The 14443-nt window shown below is 43.4% G+C and overlaps 1 protein-coding gene across 3 annotated transcripts; it reads right to left on the reverse strand.

Annotated features, from left to right (window-relative positions):
• LOC120730760 lies at positions 1 to 3207 on the reverse strand. 3 transcript variants are annotated; one of them, XR_005695192.1, is made up of 5 exons: positions 3105 to 3207; positions 2455 to 2506; positions 1625 to 1772; positions 1199 to 1367; positions 1 to 1087 (listed from the first exon to the last, which is right to left on the reverse strand). XR_005695192.1 is itself a non-coding variant. In XM_040027232.1 (4 exons), the coding sequence occupies exons 2-4, from the start codon at positions 2292 to 2294 to the stop codon at positions 964 to 966; spliced, it is 963 nt and encodes a 320-aa protein (XP_039883166.1). In that variant the 5' UTR covers positions 2295 to 2506; positions 3105 to 3207; the 3' UTR covers positions 1 to 963. The 3 variants fall into 3 exon arrangements, 2 of the variants coding, with proteins under 2 accessions (XP_039883166.1, XP_039883167.1); XM_040027232.1 differs by having other exon boundaries at positions 1625 to 2506; XM_040027233.1 differs by lacking the exon at positions 3105 to 3207 and having other exon boundaries at positions 1625 to 2948.
• Positions 3208 to 14443: the final 11236 nt, after the last annotated feature.

Raw genomic sequence — 14443 nt, forward strand, 5'->3', positions numbered from 1 at the left:
AAAATTAACTATCAAAAAATAATAAAATACAATTTTATTCTGTAACCGTTTTTAGACTAGAGTGCTCTTAAGTGTTCTACTCTGTAAGCTTAATACACAAACCATGATTTTATTCAAATTACTAAATGTAACACAAAAATGTCCACCTTAAATTTCCAAAAAAGTATTTTATTTAACATCTTTGATGTTTTGAACATCAAACATTTACATTTGTACTCAACAAATCACAAATAGTTACTAGTTATCTCCATGACAGTAACAGTGAGGAATCACAGAATTCTTACAAGTTCTGTTCAAACTGTGCAAAACCAGTGCTGTAAGTTGAGCACACATTATACTTCACATTACCTTTAGCAGACAATTCAGACACCTTTAAGTGTTTTGGTGCTGTTCTCACTACATAAATGTCAGTACACGTAGAATCTTGACTTTTCAAATTATCCAAATACAAATATAGAGAATTAAACATTTTTTCTATAATTGAAAGAAAATCTGAATTGAAGAAATTACAGGAACAAGTTTACACCTGCATATTTTGCACACAGAACTGAGCAGTAAACCTGAAAATGTACATCTTAAAACTGCATCAGGTAACAAACAAAAACTTTACACTTGTTTTGAGAACTTCAACTGCAAATTTTTGGATAACTACAAAATGCCAGCAATGTACATGCAGCATACTTTTACACTATTGGAATACAAATATCTTTAAAACTGGGAAAATTAAAATCCAAGAAACAAAATCGCAGGTTTACCACATTTTTACCAGATACATTTTTCAGATATAAAACAGTGAATCAAAAGTAGACCATGTACTTTTACAAATTGTGTCTAGTAAAACTTCACATTGTTAAACTTCCCACTCACAATCAGAAATGTAACAATTGTTTCAAAAACAGAACATCTGTAGAGTATGTAACATAGTATACCTTTATCACTTTGTCTCAAACAAGAGGGGTAGGACTAGATCCACTCATGGTCAGCAATGTCTGAGATGAGAGTGAGGACTCTGGGATTGACTGAGAACACTTTTTTCTTCTTGGATTCAACCTTGGTGCCTCTATCAGGATTTATGGAAAAGAAACACCTTCATGAAAAAAGGGCGAGAGAGATTGAGGAAATTAACAACCTGAGGTGGGATATCAAATGGCCAAGTTTGAAAAGCACAAAAATAAATCCATAATAAAATAAATTTTACCGTTGAAGGAACTCCAGTGTTGATCGTAGTTCTACAGGGTAGTGTATGTTAAAGCAGTAGTAACTGCCAAACATTAGGCAGATAGCAGAGGTGAAGGTTGTGATGCGGTCGTTGACAGTCTTCTTGTCAATGCTCAACATGAATGTCTCAGCAGCGAAGCAGGAGGAACCTGAGAATTAAAACAACAACAACAACAAATTAAAAACTTTAATAACAAGAGCTTTAATGTCAGTCATATATAGAAATACAGAGATACTTGTTACATGGATCATAGGATGAGTTATGTTACTAGTTGAACTTATATGGTTGTGTTATCCAGTGTATTAGTGAGGAAGCAACAGAACATGAAACTAAACAAGCCAAGAGTACAAGAACGTGGCAGTTACAACAGAAAAAAAAAAGTTGAATTTTGCTCTTTCAGCTTACCGCAAACAATGATGAAGGGTGTTAGTGGGATGTTGACTAGAGAGAAGTACACAGCCAAAACCTTGTGCTTCTTTTTGGCAGAACCAAGTGGGTTCACTACTTCAAATGCATCCTGGTATAGAACCAGCTTGAGGCAATGTGGATTTTCCTGAAAAAATTTGTTTGACACAAACACGTTACCATCACAACAGTCCCTGAGAACATCTGGTCTTGAAACATTATTAGGATTCACTGATATGAGACCTTGCCAAAAACTTGATTCCAGCATACCCTTCAAAATATTTAGCAGAGGAACACAATAGGCAAATCTCTCCATCCTGTTCTCGTCCCTGCCCAAAAACACTTTTCTGGGTTCAACATACTTGAACACATCTTTAAAGCACTGGACTCTTGAATAAGCAGTTCTCAGGGGCCATGTGTGACAAGCTGAGAACAAGTCAGATTGTTTTACTGTGTCACAGATTTTTATGTCTTCATCTGAAACTGACATATCTTTTAGAAGTGACCTTAGTCTATTCAATGTATACATCTGTCCCAATTCATGTATATTTTGTATTTCTTCAACAATGGTTTGAATGGTAGATGCTGGCAGAAGATGCTGTCCCTGTAGTTTAATGTAAAACATACATACATGTCTGAGATACAGGTCACTGAAATTAGACCCATCCATACCAGGGTCTTCTATATCTGATACACTGGCACCTTCCTGTATGGTGGCACTTGTAGATGGACTCTCTGAGTATCTTTGTTTAAACCACAAATCACATTTTCCTAACGTTTGTGTTTTCTAGACATATGGGAGGTAAATGTAGATTTTACAGAGAACTCACTTTGGCATCCTCTCACTGGACAAGTTACATGCCGTCCCTCTTCTATGGGTTCCTGTAAGTGAGCAATCAAAGCTTTAGTTCCCTCACATTGGCATTCACAAAGTGAGACAGTGCAATTCAAACCCATTAAGGTAGCATTCTGAGAAACAGTTGCGGTACCAGTGTGGTGGCGGTAGAAGTGAGACTTTAAAGCAGCATATCCAGAAAACACCTGCTTACAACTTACTTCAACACATTTAAAAATACACCGGGGTTCATTACGATGCAGTCTGCAATGCAAAACATAAGCTTTCACGGACTGAACCGATTCTCCACATATGCTGCAAAAATACATAATCAATATGACACAGCTGCGAGGCTAGCTAACTTAAAGCTTCAGCCGGATGTCAAACAAGGCGGGAACATCCAGGCCGCATTTAGACAAAGCATTCAAACATAGCTATACTAATTAGACGGTTTCCATTAATACACCGATCTCCAAAACACGTCTCAAAACGCGCACTGCTGGTTTTGCAAGGCTCTTTTCAGCCTGATGTCGCTAACGCTAATGCTAGAAACGAGCTAAAGCTAACGTAAATTTATCATTTGCGCCTTCACTGCCTGCAACACAATGCTGTCGATAAATAAACCAAGTTGGATTATTTTCTTACCGTAGTAACTGAAGACGAGCTGTGGCAGACGTTAAATTAAAAAAAAAGAGAAACAAGTCCACGAAAATGAAGATAGCGTGCTGCCATAGTCCAAAGCAAAACTTGTGTGTGTTAGGATGCCTGGGTCGTTGACCCAGGGTTTTTGAGTTTATGATATTATTTATACTTTCTAGTTTTTGGTTTCTTTGAGTTCTGTCTTATGGTTTATGTCTCTGTCTTTAGTTGCTCTGTCTCCCCTATCACCTGCATCCCCTTGTCTAGTTTGCGTCTCTGTGTGTCCTTAGTGGCTATATCCCCGTGTCCAGTCAGTGTCTGTGTCTGCCCTGGTCCCACGTCTCTGTTCCCTCTGTTGCAGTGCGTGCGAGTCTGTGTCTTTGTTCAGTTTGTGTTATGTGTTTCCTGTTTTACTTTGAAAGTCCATGTCTGATGTTAATGTGTCTGGTTTTGCTTCCCCTTGTCTCGTTAGGCCTGATTTGCCCCAGCTGTGTTTCCCTCCTGTTACCCATTCCCTGATTGCTCCCTCTGTGTATTTAAGCCCTGTGTTTCTCTGTGTCCATGTCGTGATCTACCGTTTACGTTGCTGTGTGTTAGTTTATTTTTTTTTTTTTTGAGTTTTTCCAGTTATGTTATGTTTGCGTTCAGCATTAAAGCTGTTTTGGTTTAAGTTCTGTCTCCGGAGTCTGCACCTTGGGTCCTATTCCTGTCTGCACACAGCCACATCTAACAGAAGATCGCGAACCAGAACATGGACCCCGCAGACTGTTCCACCTCGGATTTTGAGGCTGAGATGAAGGGGTTGGTTGATTTGCTGGACCGCACCGCTCAGGCCGACAGCTTACAGGCTATGGCTGTGAGACTGAGCGCGGTCGAGGCAATGATTACAACCAACCCCCGGCTTCATCAGTTCTCCGTGGACACATATCTGAGCCACACCATAGCCGCGTGGAGGGAGCATGTCAGAGCCAGTGAGCTGGCTATCTCTCTCTCCGCACCAACGCAGCAGCAGCAGACGGAGCTTGCTGTAAAGCAACTGCGTTTGCCACAGCAGGACAGTGTTTCTGCTTGGACGTTCTGGAGAACTGCTCCTGTGTGGTGAGCCGGAGGATCTGCAGCCCGGTCAGCTGGAGGCTTCGCGTCTCGGTTCGCCTGCTCCCCCTTCCCGGAGTAAATAGCGTTCACGCCACTGCCACTCCAGAATGACTGAGCATACTCCAGTTTTGGGAGAAAGTGACTGCTTAGTGTTCCGGCCAGCCCCTGTGGCTGCTGTTATGTCTAGGACTCCTTTTGTTTCTCTGGCAGATTCTCAGCCTATGACTTTTTCCGTGCCTCAGCTGGCAAAAAGAACTGGAAACAGAGTGCCACCTGCCATAACTAAGTTGGCTAAAGACCTGGGACTTGGCGTTGCAGAGCTTATGGATCAAGCTAAGGTTAGTGTTTTTCGGCCTATTATATTTTCACCTGTTTGCTCATCCGTCCAGCCGTCTGTCTCCGCTGGAGGGCCCGAGGGGCCCGTCCAGCCGTCTGTCTCCGCTGGAGGGCCCGAGGGGCCCGTCCAGCCTCACGCCTCGTCAGCTGGAGGGCCCGAGGAGCCCGTCCAGCCTCACGCCTCGTCAGCTGGAGGGCCCGAGGAGCCCGTCCAGCCACCATCAGCCTCGTCAGCTGGAGGGCCCGAGGAGCCCGTCCAGCCTCACGCCTCGTCAGCTGGAGGGCCCGAGGGGCCCGTCCAGCCGTCTGTCTCCGCTGGAGGGCCCGAGGAGCCCGTCCAGCCTCACGCCTCGTCAGCTGGAGGGCCCGAGGAGCCCGTCCAGCCACCATCAGCCTCTGCCTCTGCTATGCCTGGTCCGGCTTCGGCTTCTGCTCCGCCTGGTCCGGCCCCCGAGCCTGCAGCTCCGCCTGGTCCGGCCCCAGCCTCTGCAGCTCCGCCTGGTCCGGCCTCCGAGTGTTCAGCTTCGTCTGCTCCTGAGGTCTCCATGCTGTCTGTTCCTGCACGTCTTGTCCGGCCTACACGTCTTGTCCGGCCTGCTCGTCCTGCTCGTCCTGCACGTCCTGTCCGGCCGATGACTGGAGGTCGTTGCCGTCATGGACAGCCCTCTGAACTACGCCGCCGTCATGGACGGCCCCCGGAACTACGCCGCCACCAGTGCCTCCCGCCCGGCCGGCCTCCTGATCTGCTCGGTCGCCGTCGGTGCCTCCCACCCGGCCGGCCTCCTGATCTGCTCGGTCGCCGTCGGTGCCTCCCGCCCGGCCGGCCTCCTGACCTGTTTTCTGGGCTATTGGACCATCAGCCTCCGGGTCGCCCCCCTGACCTTCCCGGGTTTGGACTGTTGTGCCGTTAGCCTCCGGGCCGGTCCCCCTGAACTTTTTTGAGACTATTGCCTGGGCCTCTGCGCCTTTCGTGAGCTCTTTTGTTTGTTTGCTTTTGGACTATGCCTGGGCCTTGGTGCTGTTGTTTTGGACTTTGTTCCTGTGTTTTGTTCTGTTGCTTTCCAGGCTCCGTTGTTTGTTCTTTTTTTTTTTTTTGTTTCTGGCTCCTTGTTTGGTTTGTTTCGAGCCCTCCATCCTGTTTCCCCCGCCGCCCACCCTGGTTGGGTTGTTTTTGTTTTTTTTGTTTTTGATGTTTTGGTTTTGGGCTGTCTGGAAGCCAGCTCTTAAGGGGGGGGGGGGTTGTCAATCCGCTGGTGTTAGTTTATTTTTTTGAGTTTTTCCAGTTATGTTATGTTTGCGTTCAGCATTAAAGTTGTTTTGGTTTAAGTTCTGTCTCCGGAGTCTGCACCTTGGGTCCTATTCCTGTCTGCACACAGCCACATCTAACAGTGTGGGGCTGTACAGACGTTATCTGCGGTGGAGCCTGATGCAGTGCGCTGATTGGCCCGTTTGAAATCAGGCGCCTTGATGTGAAACTGTGCTCTAAACGTCAGGGGAAAACGCCTAGTTTTGGGAGGAGGTGCTTTTAAAATCTTTTTTCATCATATGATAATTAACTATGAATAAATAGAACAGACAACAGATTATTGTTTTAACACTTTTGGGATTATATGAATTCACTCAATAATATAGTATATGTCTATCATTAGCTGTAGGTCTCTCAAGTTGTTGTTAGCTTTTACATTTTAAACTCATGGTTTATTGAGTTCAACAGAATGTAGATTTAACAGCTACATCCCATATTCTTTACAAAAACTACATCCAAAAATTGCCCTAATACATTTCTAGTATAAAGATCTTGGGACATATGTACCTGTTATATGAATATGTTGTATTAAAGGTGCTATGAATCAAGAATGGATTTAATGTAAAGTGCTTTGGGCTTCTTGAAAACCGCTATCTAATCCATTATTATTATTATGTGAAATTAATGCAAAAATCACAAAGTCATATTACAGCATGTATCCATTACCAGCACAACCATGCTTACATTCAGCAATTAAAACCTGTATTTTTTTCAATAAATAAATGTAAAAAAAATTGTGTTTGCCTGTTCTAAACTTTATTGGAATCTTCCGTTAAAAAAACTATGCAAGAGTGATTTACAGTAGGTTTATGTATTTTTTTCAGAGAAAAAAATGTACATATTACGGTTTTTCTACATTTCTTTATTTACGGCAATTTCACATCAAATCAACAGTTTTAAACTGTTTTATAGTTAACAGGTTTTTCCTGTCGTATTTTTACTGTCTTTCACTGTAGTTAAGGGATCTTTTTATCATTTGCGGATTTTAGCCAAAGTCAAGTCTTACCTTTGCAGGAACGATCTAGAAAGAGTGGTCCATGCTTTTATTACTTCACGGCTAGACTACTGCAATTCCCTCTATGCTGGCCTAGATCGTTCCTGTCTACATCGCCTTCAACTGGTGCAGAACGCTGCCGCTCGCCTGTTGACCGGTTCAAAAAAAAGAGACCATATCACTCCGGTTCTCTGCTCTCTCCACTGGCTCCCAGTTGCCTTTAGGATTGATTTTAAAATCTTACTGCTGGCTTTTAAGGTTTTAAATGGCACTGCACCTTCTTACCTGTCAGAACTCCTTAGTATTTATCGCCCCAGGAGATCTTTGAGGTCAGCCGACCTGATGCTTTTAGATGTTCCTAGGTATAAATTAAAGACAAAGGGAGAGAGGGCGTTTGCTGTGGCTGCACCCAGACTGTGGAACAGCTTACCTCCTCACGTCAGACTCTCCAAAAGCCTAGAAACTTTTAAAACCGCTCTTAAAACTCACCTCTTTTCATTGGCTTTTAGAAAGGTCTAATTTATTTGTTTTATCTATTTTTATTTTATTTTTATCAGCGAGGTGTTACTACGAAATTGTGTTTTATTGTATTTTTATCTGTATTTACTGTACAGCACTTTGGTCAGCTTTGGTTGTTTTTAAATGTGCTCTATAAATAAATTTGACTTTGACTTTGACTTTGTTAAATATACGGATCTTTTTTACAGTGTAATCAAGCCTACTAAAGATGAATGCATGGACTAGTTTTTCCAGGTCCTGTTGAGACATCAGATCTTTTGTCCTTGAAATATTCTTGAGGTGATAGTAAGCTGACTTTGTTATTGTCTTAATGTGTTTTTCTAAGTTTAGGTCTGCATCCATCACTACACCCAAATTTCTCGCCTGGTTTGTGGTTTTTAGGTGTATAGATTGAAGTTCTCTGGTGACCTGTAATCGTTTTTCTTTGGCGCCAAAGACTATTACTTCAGTTTGTTTTTGTTTAGCTGGAGAAAATTGTGGCACAACCAGTCATTAATTTCCTCAATGCATTTATCAAGAGCCTGCACAGGGCCTTGGTCTCCTGGTGACATTGTGCTTGCTCATAGGGGGTCATATGATTGTTGGGTTTTTCTCTGTATCTATGAAGCGCCTTGAGGCGATTTTTGTTGTGATTTGGCGCTATATAAATAAAATTGAATTGAATTGAATTGTGATATATATTTGTGTGTCATCTGCACAGCTGTGATAGTTTATTTTGTTGTTCTTTATAATCTGTGCCAGTGGGAGCATGTAAACAAACAGACAAAAACTTCCTGAAACTGGGGTTCTCAGGAAAAGAGAGGGACAATTTGCATGAAATTATGAGGTCATTAAGGATTAATATTGTGATGACTTTCTGTCTTCAGTGATTATTGTGGTAATACTAGCGTCATACAGCAGGATACTCCGCCGCTGGTCTGCCTTTTGCCAACACACCTGCTGACAATCAGCCACCTGCGACTCATGAACTCATCATCGCAGCCATTACTCAAGATGGCAGCTGAACTGCAGTCTTCGCTGGATCGTTGAACTCTCTCCAGTTACTGTGGCTACTGACCATCGTCTGCTCTAGTTGTCTTGCCTCTGAATGCTAACATGTTCCCAGTCTCCCTGTGCAGAGCTCCCTGGATTGCCTTCCTGGACTTTGGTGAGCCTGTGGCTGCCAGTGAAGAGTGTGTGAAGACTGGATGTTTCTTACCTCTCCCTGGATCCCTGGAGTCTCGCTCCCCCACCTGCACCACTGTATGTAGCACTTTGTGATTGCACTGTAAATAAATGCACACCTAAATGTGATAACCTTGAGTCCTAGAATCTATGACGGTCATTTCAGTAATGTTTCCTGCACTATTTGTGCCATTAAGAATTAAGAGAGCTTCCAGGCATAAGGGGATTTAACCCAGTACAAGCAGGTTGAACCTAATGAAGTGGCTGGTGACTGTAATATCAATACATTTCATGGTAGTACTGCACTAAAGTCATTCTCTAGCTTCACCAGAATAAACACCCTGAGGCTGCTTTTATTGTTGCTGGCGACTTCAACCACACCAACTTAAAGACAGTCCTCCCCAGATTCCACCAACATGTCTCCTGCCACACCAGAGGAGACAAGACTTTAGACCATGTGTATTCCAACCTGGCTGGAGCCTACAAAGCCACACCCCTCCCCCACATTGGACAATCGGACCATCTCTCCCTGTTCCTCACACCTAGGTATTCACCACTCATCCAACGTGTGAAACCTGCTGTGAGGACAATTAAAGTGTGGCCAGAGGGGACAGACGCAGTGCTCCAGGACAGATTTAAAAACACAGACTGGAATATGTTCACCCACACAGACCTGGACCAGTACGCCTCATCTGTACTGGATTACATCTCCGAAACCACAGACAGTGTCACCACCCAGAAACGGATCACCATGTACCCCAACCAGAAGCCTTGAATGAACCGGGATGTTCGTCTCCTCCTGAAGGCCTGCAACACTGCCTTTAGGTCAGGAGATGCACACGCCTACAGCACAGCCAGGGCTAATCTAAAGAAGGGCATCAAAAAAGCCAAACACCATTACAAAAAGAAGGTAGAAGAACACTTCTCCAACTCCAACCCCCGACGCATGTGGCAAGGACTCCAGACCATTACAGACTACAGGACCACCAAACCCTCCCCCGCATCCTCTGATGTCTCCTTCCTCAACGAGCTCAACAACTTTTATGCTCGTTTTGAGCGAGGGAACCCCACAACCACAACCAAAGCAGACATGACGCCAGACCACCAACCTCTGACTCTCTCCCCCACCGATGTAGGAGCGGTGCTGAGCAGGATCAATGTCCACAAGGCTGCAGGCCCTGATGGCATCCCCGGGCGTGTTCTCAGAGCGTGTTCTGGGGAGCTTGCAGGAGTGCTCACAGACATATTCAACCTGTCCTTGGCCCACGCTGTGGTACCGGCCTGCTTCAAATCCACCTCCATCGTCCCGATACCCAAAAACTCCAACCCATCTTGCCTCAATGACTACCGCCCAGTAGCACTCACCCCCATCATCACTAAGTGCTTAGAGCGACTGGTCCTAGCACACTTCAAATCCTGTCTCCCCCCCACCCTGGACCCCCACCAATTCGCATACCGCCAGAACAGGAGCACAGAGGATGCAGTCTCCATCGCACTGCACTCTGTCCTCTCACACCTGGACAACAACAACACCTACGCCAGAATGCTGTTTATAGACTTCAGTTCAGCGTTCAATACAATCCACCCCTCACAACTCATCAGGAAACTGACAGACCTGGGCATCAGTTCCCTCATCTGCAAATGGTTACTGGACTTCCTGACCAACCGCCCCCAACATGTCCGGCTGGATAACCGCTGCTCATCTACAATCACGATGAACACCGGTGTACCACAAGGCTGTGTGATGAGCCCTTTCCTCTACTCCCTCTTCACCCACGACTGCAGACCTGCTGATGGTTCCAACACCATCATTAAGTTTGCAGATGACACCACGGTGATTGGCCTCATCAGTGACAACGATGAGGCCGCCTACAGGGAGGAGGTGGATCGTCTGGCTGAGTGGTGCGACAGAAACAACCTGCTGCTTAACACCGAGAAGACCAAGGAGCTCATCGTGGACTACAGGAGGAATGCTGACCCACATCCACCCATCCACATTAAGGGGACGGCTGTGGAGCGTGTGAGCAGCTTCAAGTTCCTGGGAGTCCACATCACCGAGGATCTCATCTGGACGACCAACTGCTCCAAGCTGGTCAAGAAGGCTCACCAGCGCCTCTTCTTCTTGAGGACTCTGAGGAAGAACCACCTGTCCTCAGACATCCTGGTGAACTTCTATCGTTGCACCATCGAGAGCATCCTGACCAACTGTATAACAGTCTGGTACGGGAACTGCTCTGCCTCGGACCGGAAGGCGTTGCAGAGGGTCGTGAAAACTGCCCAGCGCATCGCTGGAGCACCACTTCCTGCCATAAAAGACATCTACAGGAAGCGGTGTCTGAAAAGGGCTGGGAAAATCATCAAAGACCCCAGTCACCCATCACATGGAATCTTCACCCTCCTGCCCTCTGGGAGGCGCCACAGGAGCCTCCGGACTAAGACCACCAGGTACCGGAACAGCTTCTTCCCCACAGCTGTCAGACTCCTGAACTCTGCCTCCTGACATCTGACCCACGTTAAACTCATGGACTGAACATACACACACCCACAATGGACAACTGTACCCTCAAACACACAATAATAACATGGACTGAACCACCACTCACAACCACTAGCACTTTATATAGCCTCTGTAGAAACTATCTACACCCTCACTTATCTTAACTGCACTACTGTATAGCTCTGTGTAAATAATCATTCTGTACATTCGATAATCTTTAATCCTACAACTGTTTACAACTTGCATAGTTCCCATTTCTGTATAGCTGTATATCTCAGATTCTGTAAAGTTATTTATTTCATATTCTGTATAGTTTTTCATATTTATATCCTGTTCATATCCTGTACATAGCTTGTACTCACTACAGCCTGTACATACTTATAGTTATAGAATATTCACAACATACTTCATACCGTGTACATTATAACATACCATAATAGACCCATTTCTGTAATATACTCACATATCTATATTATTGCTAATATATATTGTAATATATCTATATCACTAAAGCACTTCTGGATGGATGCAAACTGCATTTCGTTGCCCTGTACCTGTGCATGTGCAATGACAATAAAGTTGAATTCTATTCTATTCTCAACAGCCACTGAGACCATATCTGATGATGCTTCAGTGAACAGTGCATCTTCCTGGTCCTACACCAGGTTTATGCTCCTTTTCATAGATTCAACTAAAGAAATGGGAACTTTTTTTGTTATAGGTTGCTAGTAACAAAGTGCCTAACATGTCCTTGGGAGTGACTGAAACATGACTCTATGTTTGTATCTATCTGTATATGAGTGGGCGTATTTTGCCCTGTCCTCCCTGCTCAGGTCACAGCATGGGATGTTAATCTGGCCTTGCTGCAAATGTTCCATCCAGAGAAACAATGACAGATGATGGTAGATTACAGCTGCAGATTATCCTGTGGAGGTGGGGGCTGGGGGGGATTGACACGGGACAAATATGAAAGGAGACAGAGGTGGGACCAAGTCATTGTTTTGCAAGTCTCAAGTCAAGTCTCAAGTAATGTCAGGCAAGTCAGAGTCGAGTCTCAAGTCACTGGTGTAAAAGTCCGAGTAAAGTCACAAGTCTGAAATTTTGAATTTCAAGTCCTTTCGAGTCTTTTAAAAAAAAAAAAAACGAAAAAAGCATGTTGCAGTTATGCTAAATGTAAATATTAGACCATGTAATTTTTAAATCTGTGTTTTTCTCAACACATGACAAAATAGTGAACTTAGAAAATATACACAAATTGTGAAATTGCACCTCTTTAAAATGCAGCTCAATTAAACCTAGCTCCAAGAATAATTTTCACCGACAGTTCTGAGATAAGCTGCATGTTATTCTTGGATGCGGTTGTAGGACCAGCTTTAAAATCGCATGACAAAAATATCATACACATTAAAAAAAACTGCATCACCAACGTAGCCTGGACAACATTTGCTAGTTAGATGAAGTCAGCTATCTCATCGTAGCATATTTATATGCATATTTATAATCATACGGTTCTTGGAGTGAGTGCATACACTCATGAAGTTTAGTAACTTCAGGTCACTGCAACAAGCCCAGGTACAGTTTACCGACGGATGGGTGCAGGACCTTGAAATGCACCGTGTAGAAAGTAAAGACCATCGTACGTATCATAAGTTTACCAGTCTCACAAATCGTCGTCATAAATACACATTCGTTAACCGTTTATTAATAGGACCTTTGAGCTCAACGGTAATTAATTAGCAGTGGAAATAATTTCTGGTTCATTACAGAAATGTAGCAGTGACAATAATACTGTATGCTGTAATCGTACTGGACAATTAGTGATACAAAACAACTGTTTTATCCTGTGAATAAAAGTATATGTTTTTGTCAATGTACCATAATAACAGAAGCGAAACACAATATTGTGTCAGGACAATTCACTATTTATGCACAATAAACAAAGGAGCATAGCGCGACAATTTCTGTTCAGCGCCAGACTTGCTTGTAACCTATATCACCAATTATGTTATGAAAATGACGCATTAACTACTAAAAAACTCTGACCTTCGTGTAAATGCTTGGAGCAGACTAACCTGTGAGCTGGAGTGTTCTGGGACGTTATATTTGGTCTTTGAATGGCTGCAATCCAGTCGCCTCTTTGTTACTTCGGAAACATGGCTCGAACAATTTCTCTTCAACGACGTAATCCGATAACAACCGATCTCTTTACCCGTCGGCTTCCCGTGGCTGTCATGCGACCGGCTATTGCAGTTAATAATACAACGGCTTCTTGACATTTTTGTGTTTCTTTTTATCGCTGTATAACTGATTTCAATTGAAAGCCTGCGTGCGCTAGTACCTCTTGCCACGAGTTCCCAGAATCCTTTGCGGTTTTACCCCTGAATGACGTCACATTTTCAATCTCTATATAATATGTATGTTAAATTTTATATTTGGGGTGAAATATCAAGTCTTTTCAAGTAAACCGGTTCAAGTCCAATTCAAGTCCCAAGTCATTGGTGTAAAAGTCCAAGTCAAGTCACAAGTCTTAGAACATTTTTTCAAGTCAAGTCTAAAGTCATAAAATTAATGACTCGAGTCTGACTCGAGTCCAAGTCATGTGACTCGAGTCCACACCTCTGAAAGGAGATGAGAATAAGAAAGAGACAAATGTGGAAGAGTGGCATATACTAAACTATGAAGACAAAGTTAGATTAGTTATTCTGAAGAGAGAAACAGCAATAAACGTGAACACTGCAATAAAAGTCAACATGCACAGATTTGTCATGTTTTTATAGTAAGCTAAATAATAACATTTAACATTTAGCACCACGTTTAAAAAACACTAATAGTGAAAACACAAAATGGTATGACTTGTATTAACTCATTTGCACAATGACTGAAACTAGCACCACTGGATGAACAATGGGCAGTGAGGTCAGTTTGTTGAACATTCAGAAAGATCAACCGGAGAAAATGAGTCTCAATAAATATCAGTGGCATTGATAGTATCTGTGCATAATGTTACTTCTGAGAGATGGCTATGAGTCATTTTTCTCTAATGGTTAAAACTTTATTTGTGAAGAAGTTCATGAAGTCATTACTAGTTAACGTTAAAGGGATGGCTACAGTGCTGAAGAGAAACCTGGGGTTGTTCTTATTTTCTTAAATCACAGATGAATAGTAAGATGTTCTAGCATTACAGGGGGATTTTTTTAAAGAGCACCAAATGAAGACCTTGTAAATTAGTGAGATGCCCTTTCCTCTCCAGCTAACGAGTTGTTTATTTCAACGTGCATGTTTGAAAGTTATACCAGGTAGTCAAATTCTTCTGATTTGAGGCTTTCTTTTTTAAGAGAAGTTACAATATCCAGAGTCGTATGCAGTGAAGATGTAAGATAATCGACCTCTGTGGGAGTAGAATTCACATAGCTGCTCTGCATTGTGTTGACACA

This window comes from Simochromis diagramma, unplaced genomic scaffold (assembly GCF_900408965.1).
Source record: "Simochromis diagramma unplaced genomic scaffold, fSimDia1.1 OVJJ01000446.1, whole genome shotgun sequence".
In the NCBI taxonomy this organism is placed as follows: domain Eukaryota; kingdom Metazoa; phylum Chordata; class Actinopteri; order Cichliformes; family Cichlidae; genus Simochromis; species Simochromis diagramma.

Coding starts and splice junctions, on each gene's coding strand:
- LOC120730760 (XM_040027232.1), bottom strand. CDS start 2,294: ATGGATGGGTCTAATTTCAGTGACCTGTATCTCAGACATGTATGTATG. Junction 1,368..1,624: donor ACCCTTCATCATTGTTTGCG/GTAAGCTGAAAG, acceptor TTTAATTCTCAG/GTTCCTCCTGCTTCGCTGCT. Junction 1,088..1,198: donor ACACTGGAGTTCCTTCAACG/GTAAAATTTATT, acceptor TTTTTCATGAAG/GTGTTTCTTTTCCATAAATC.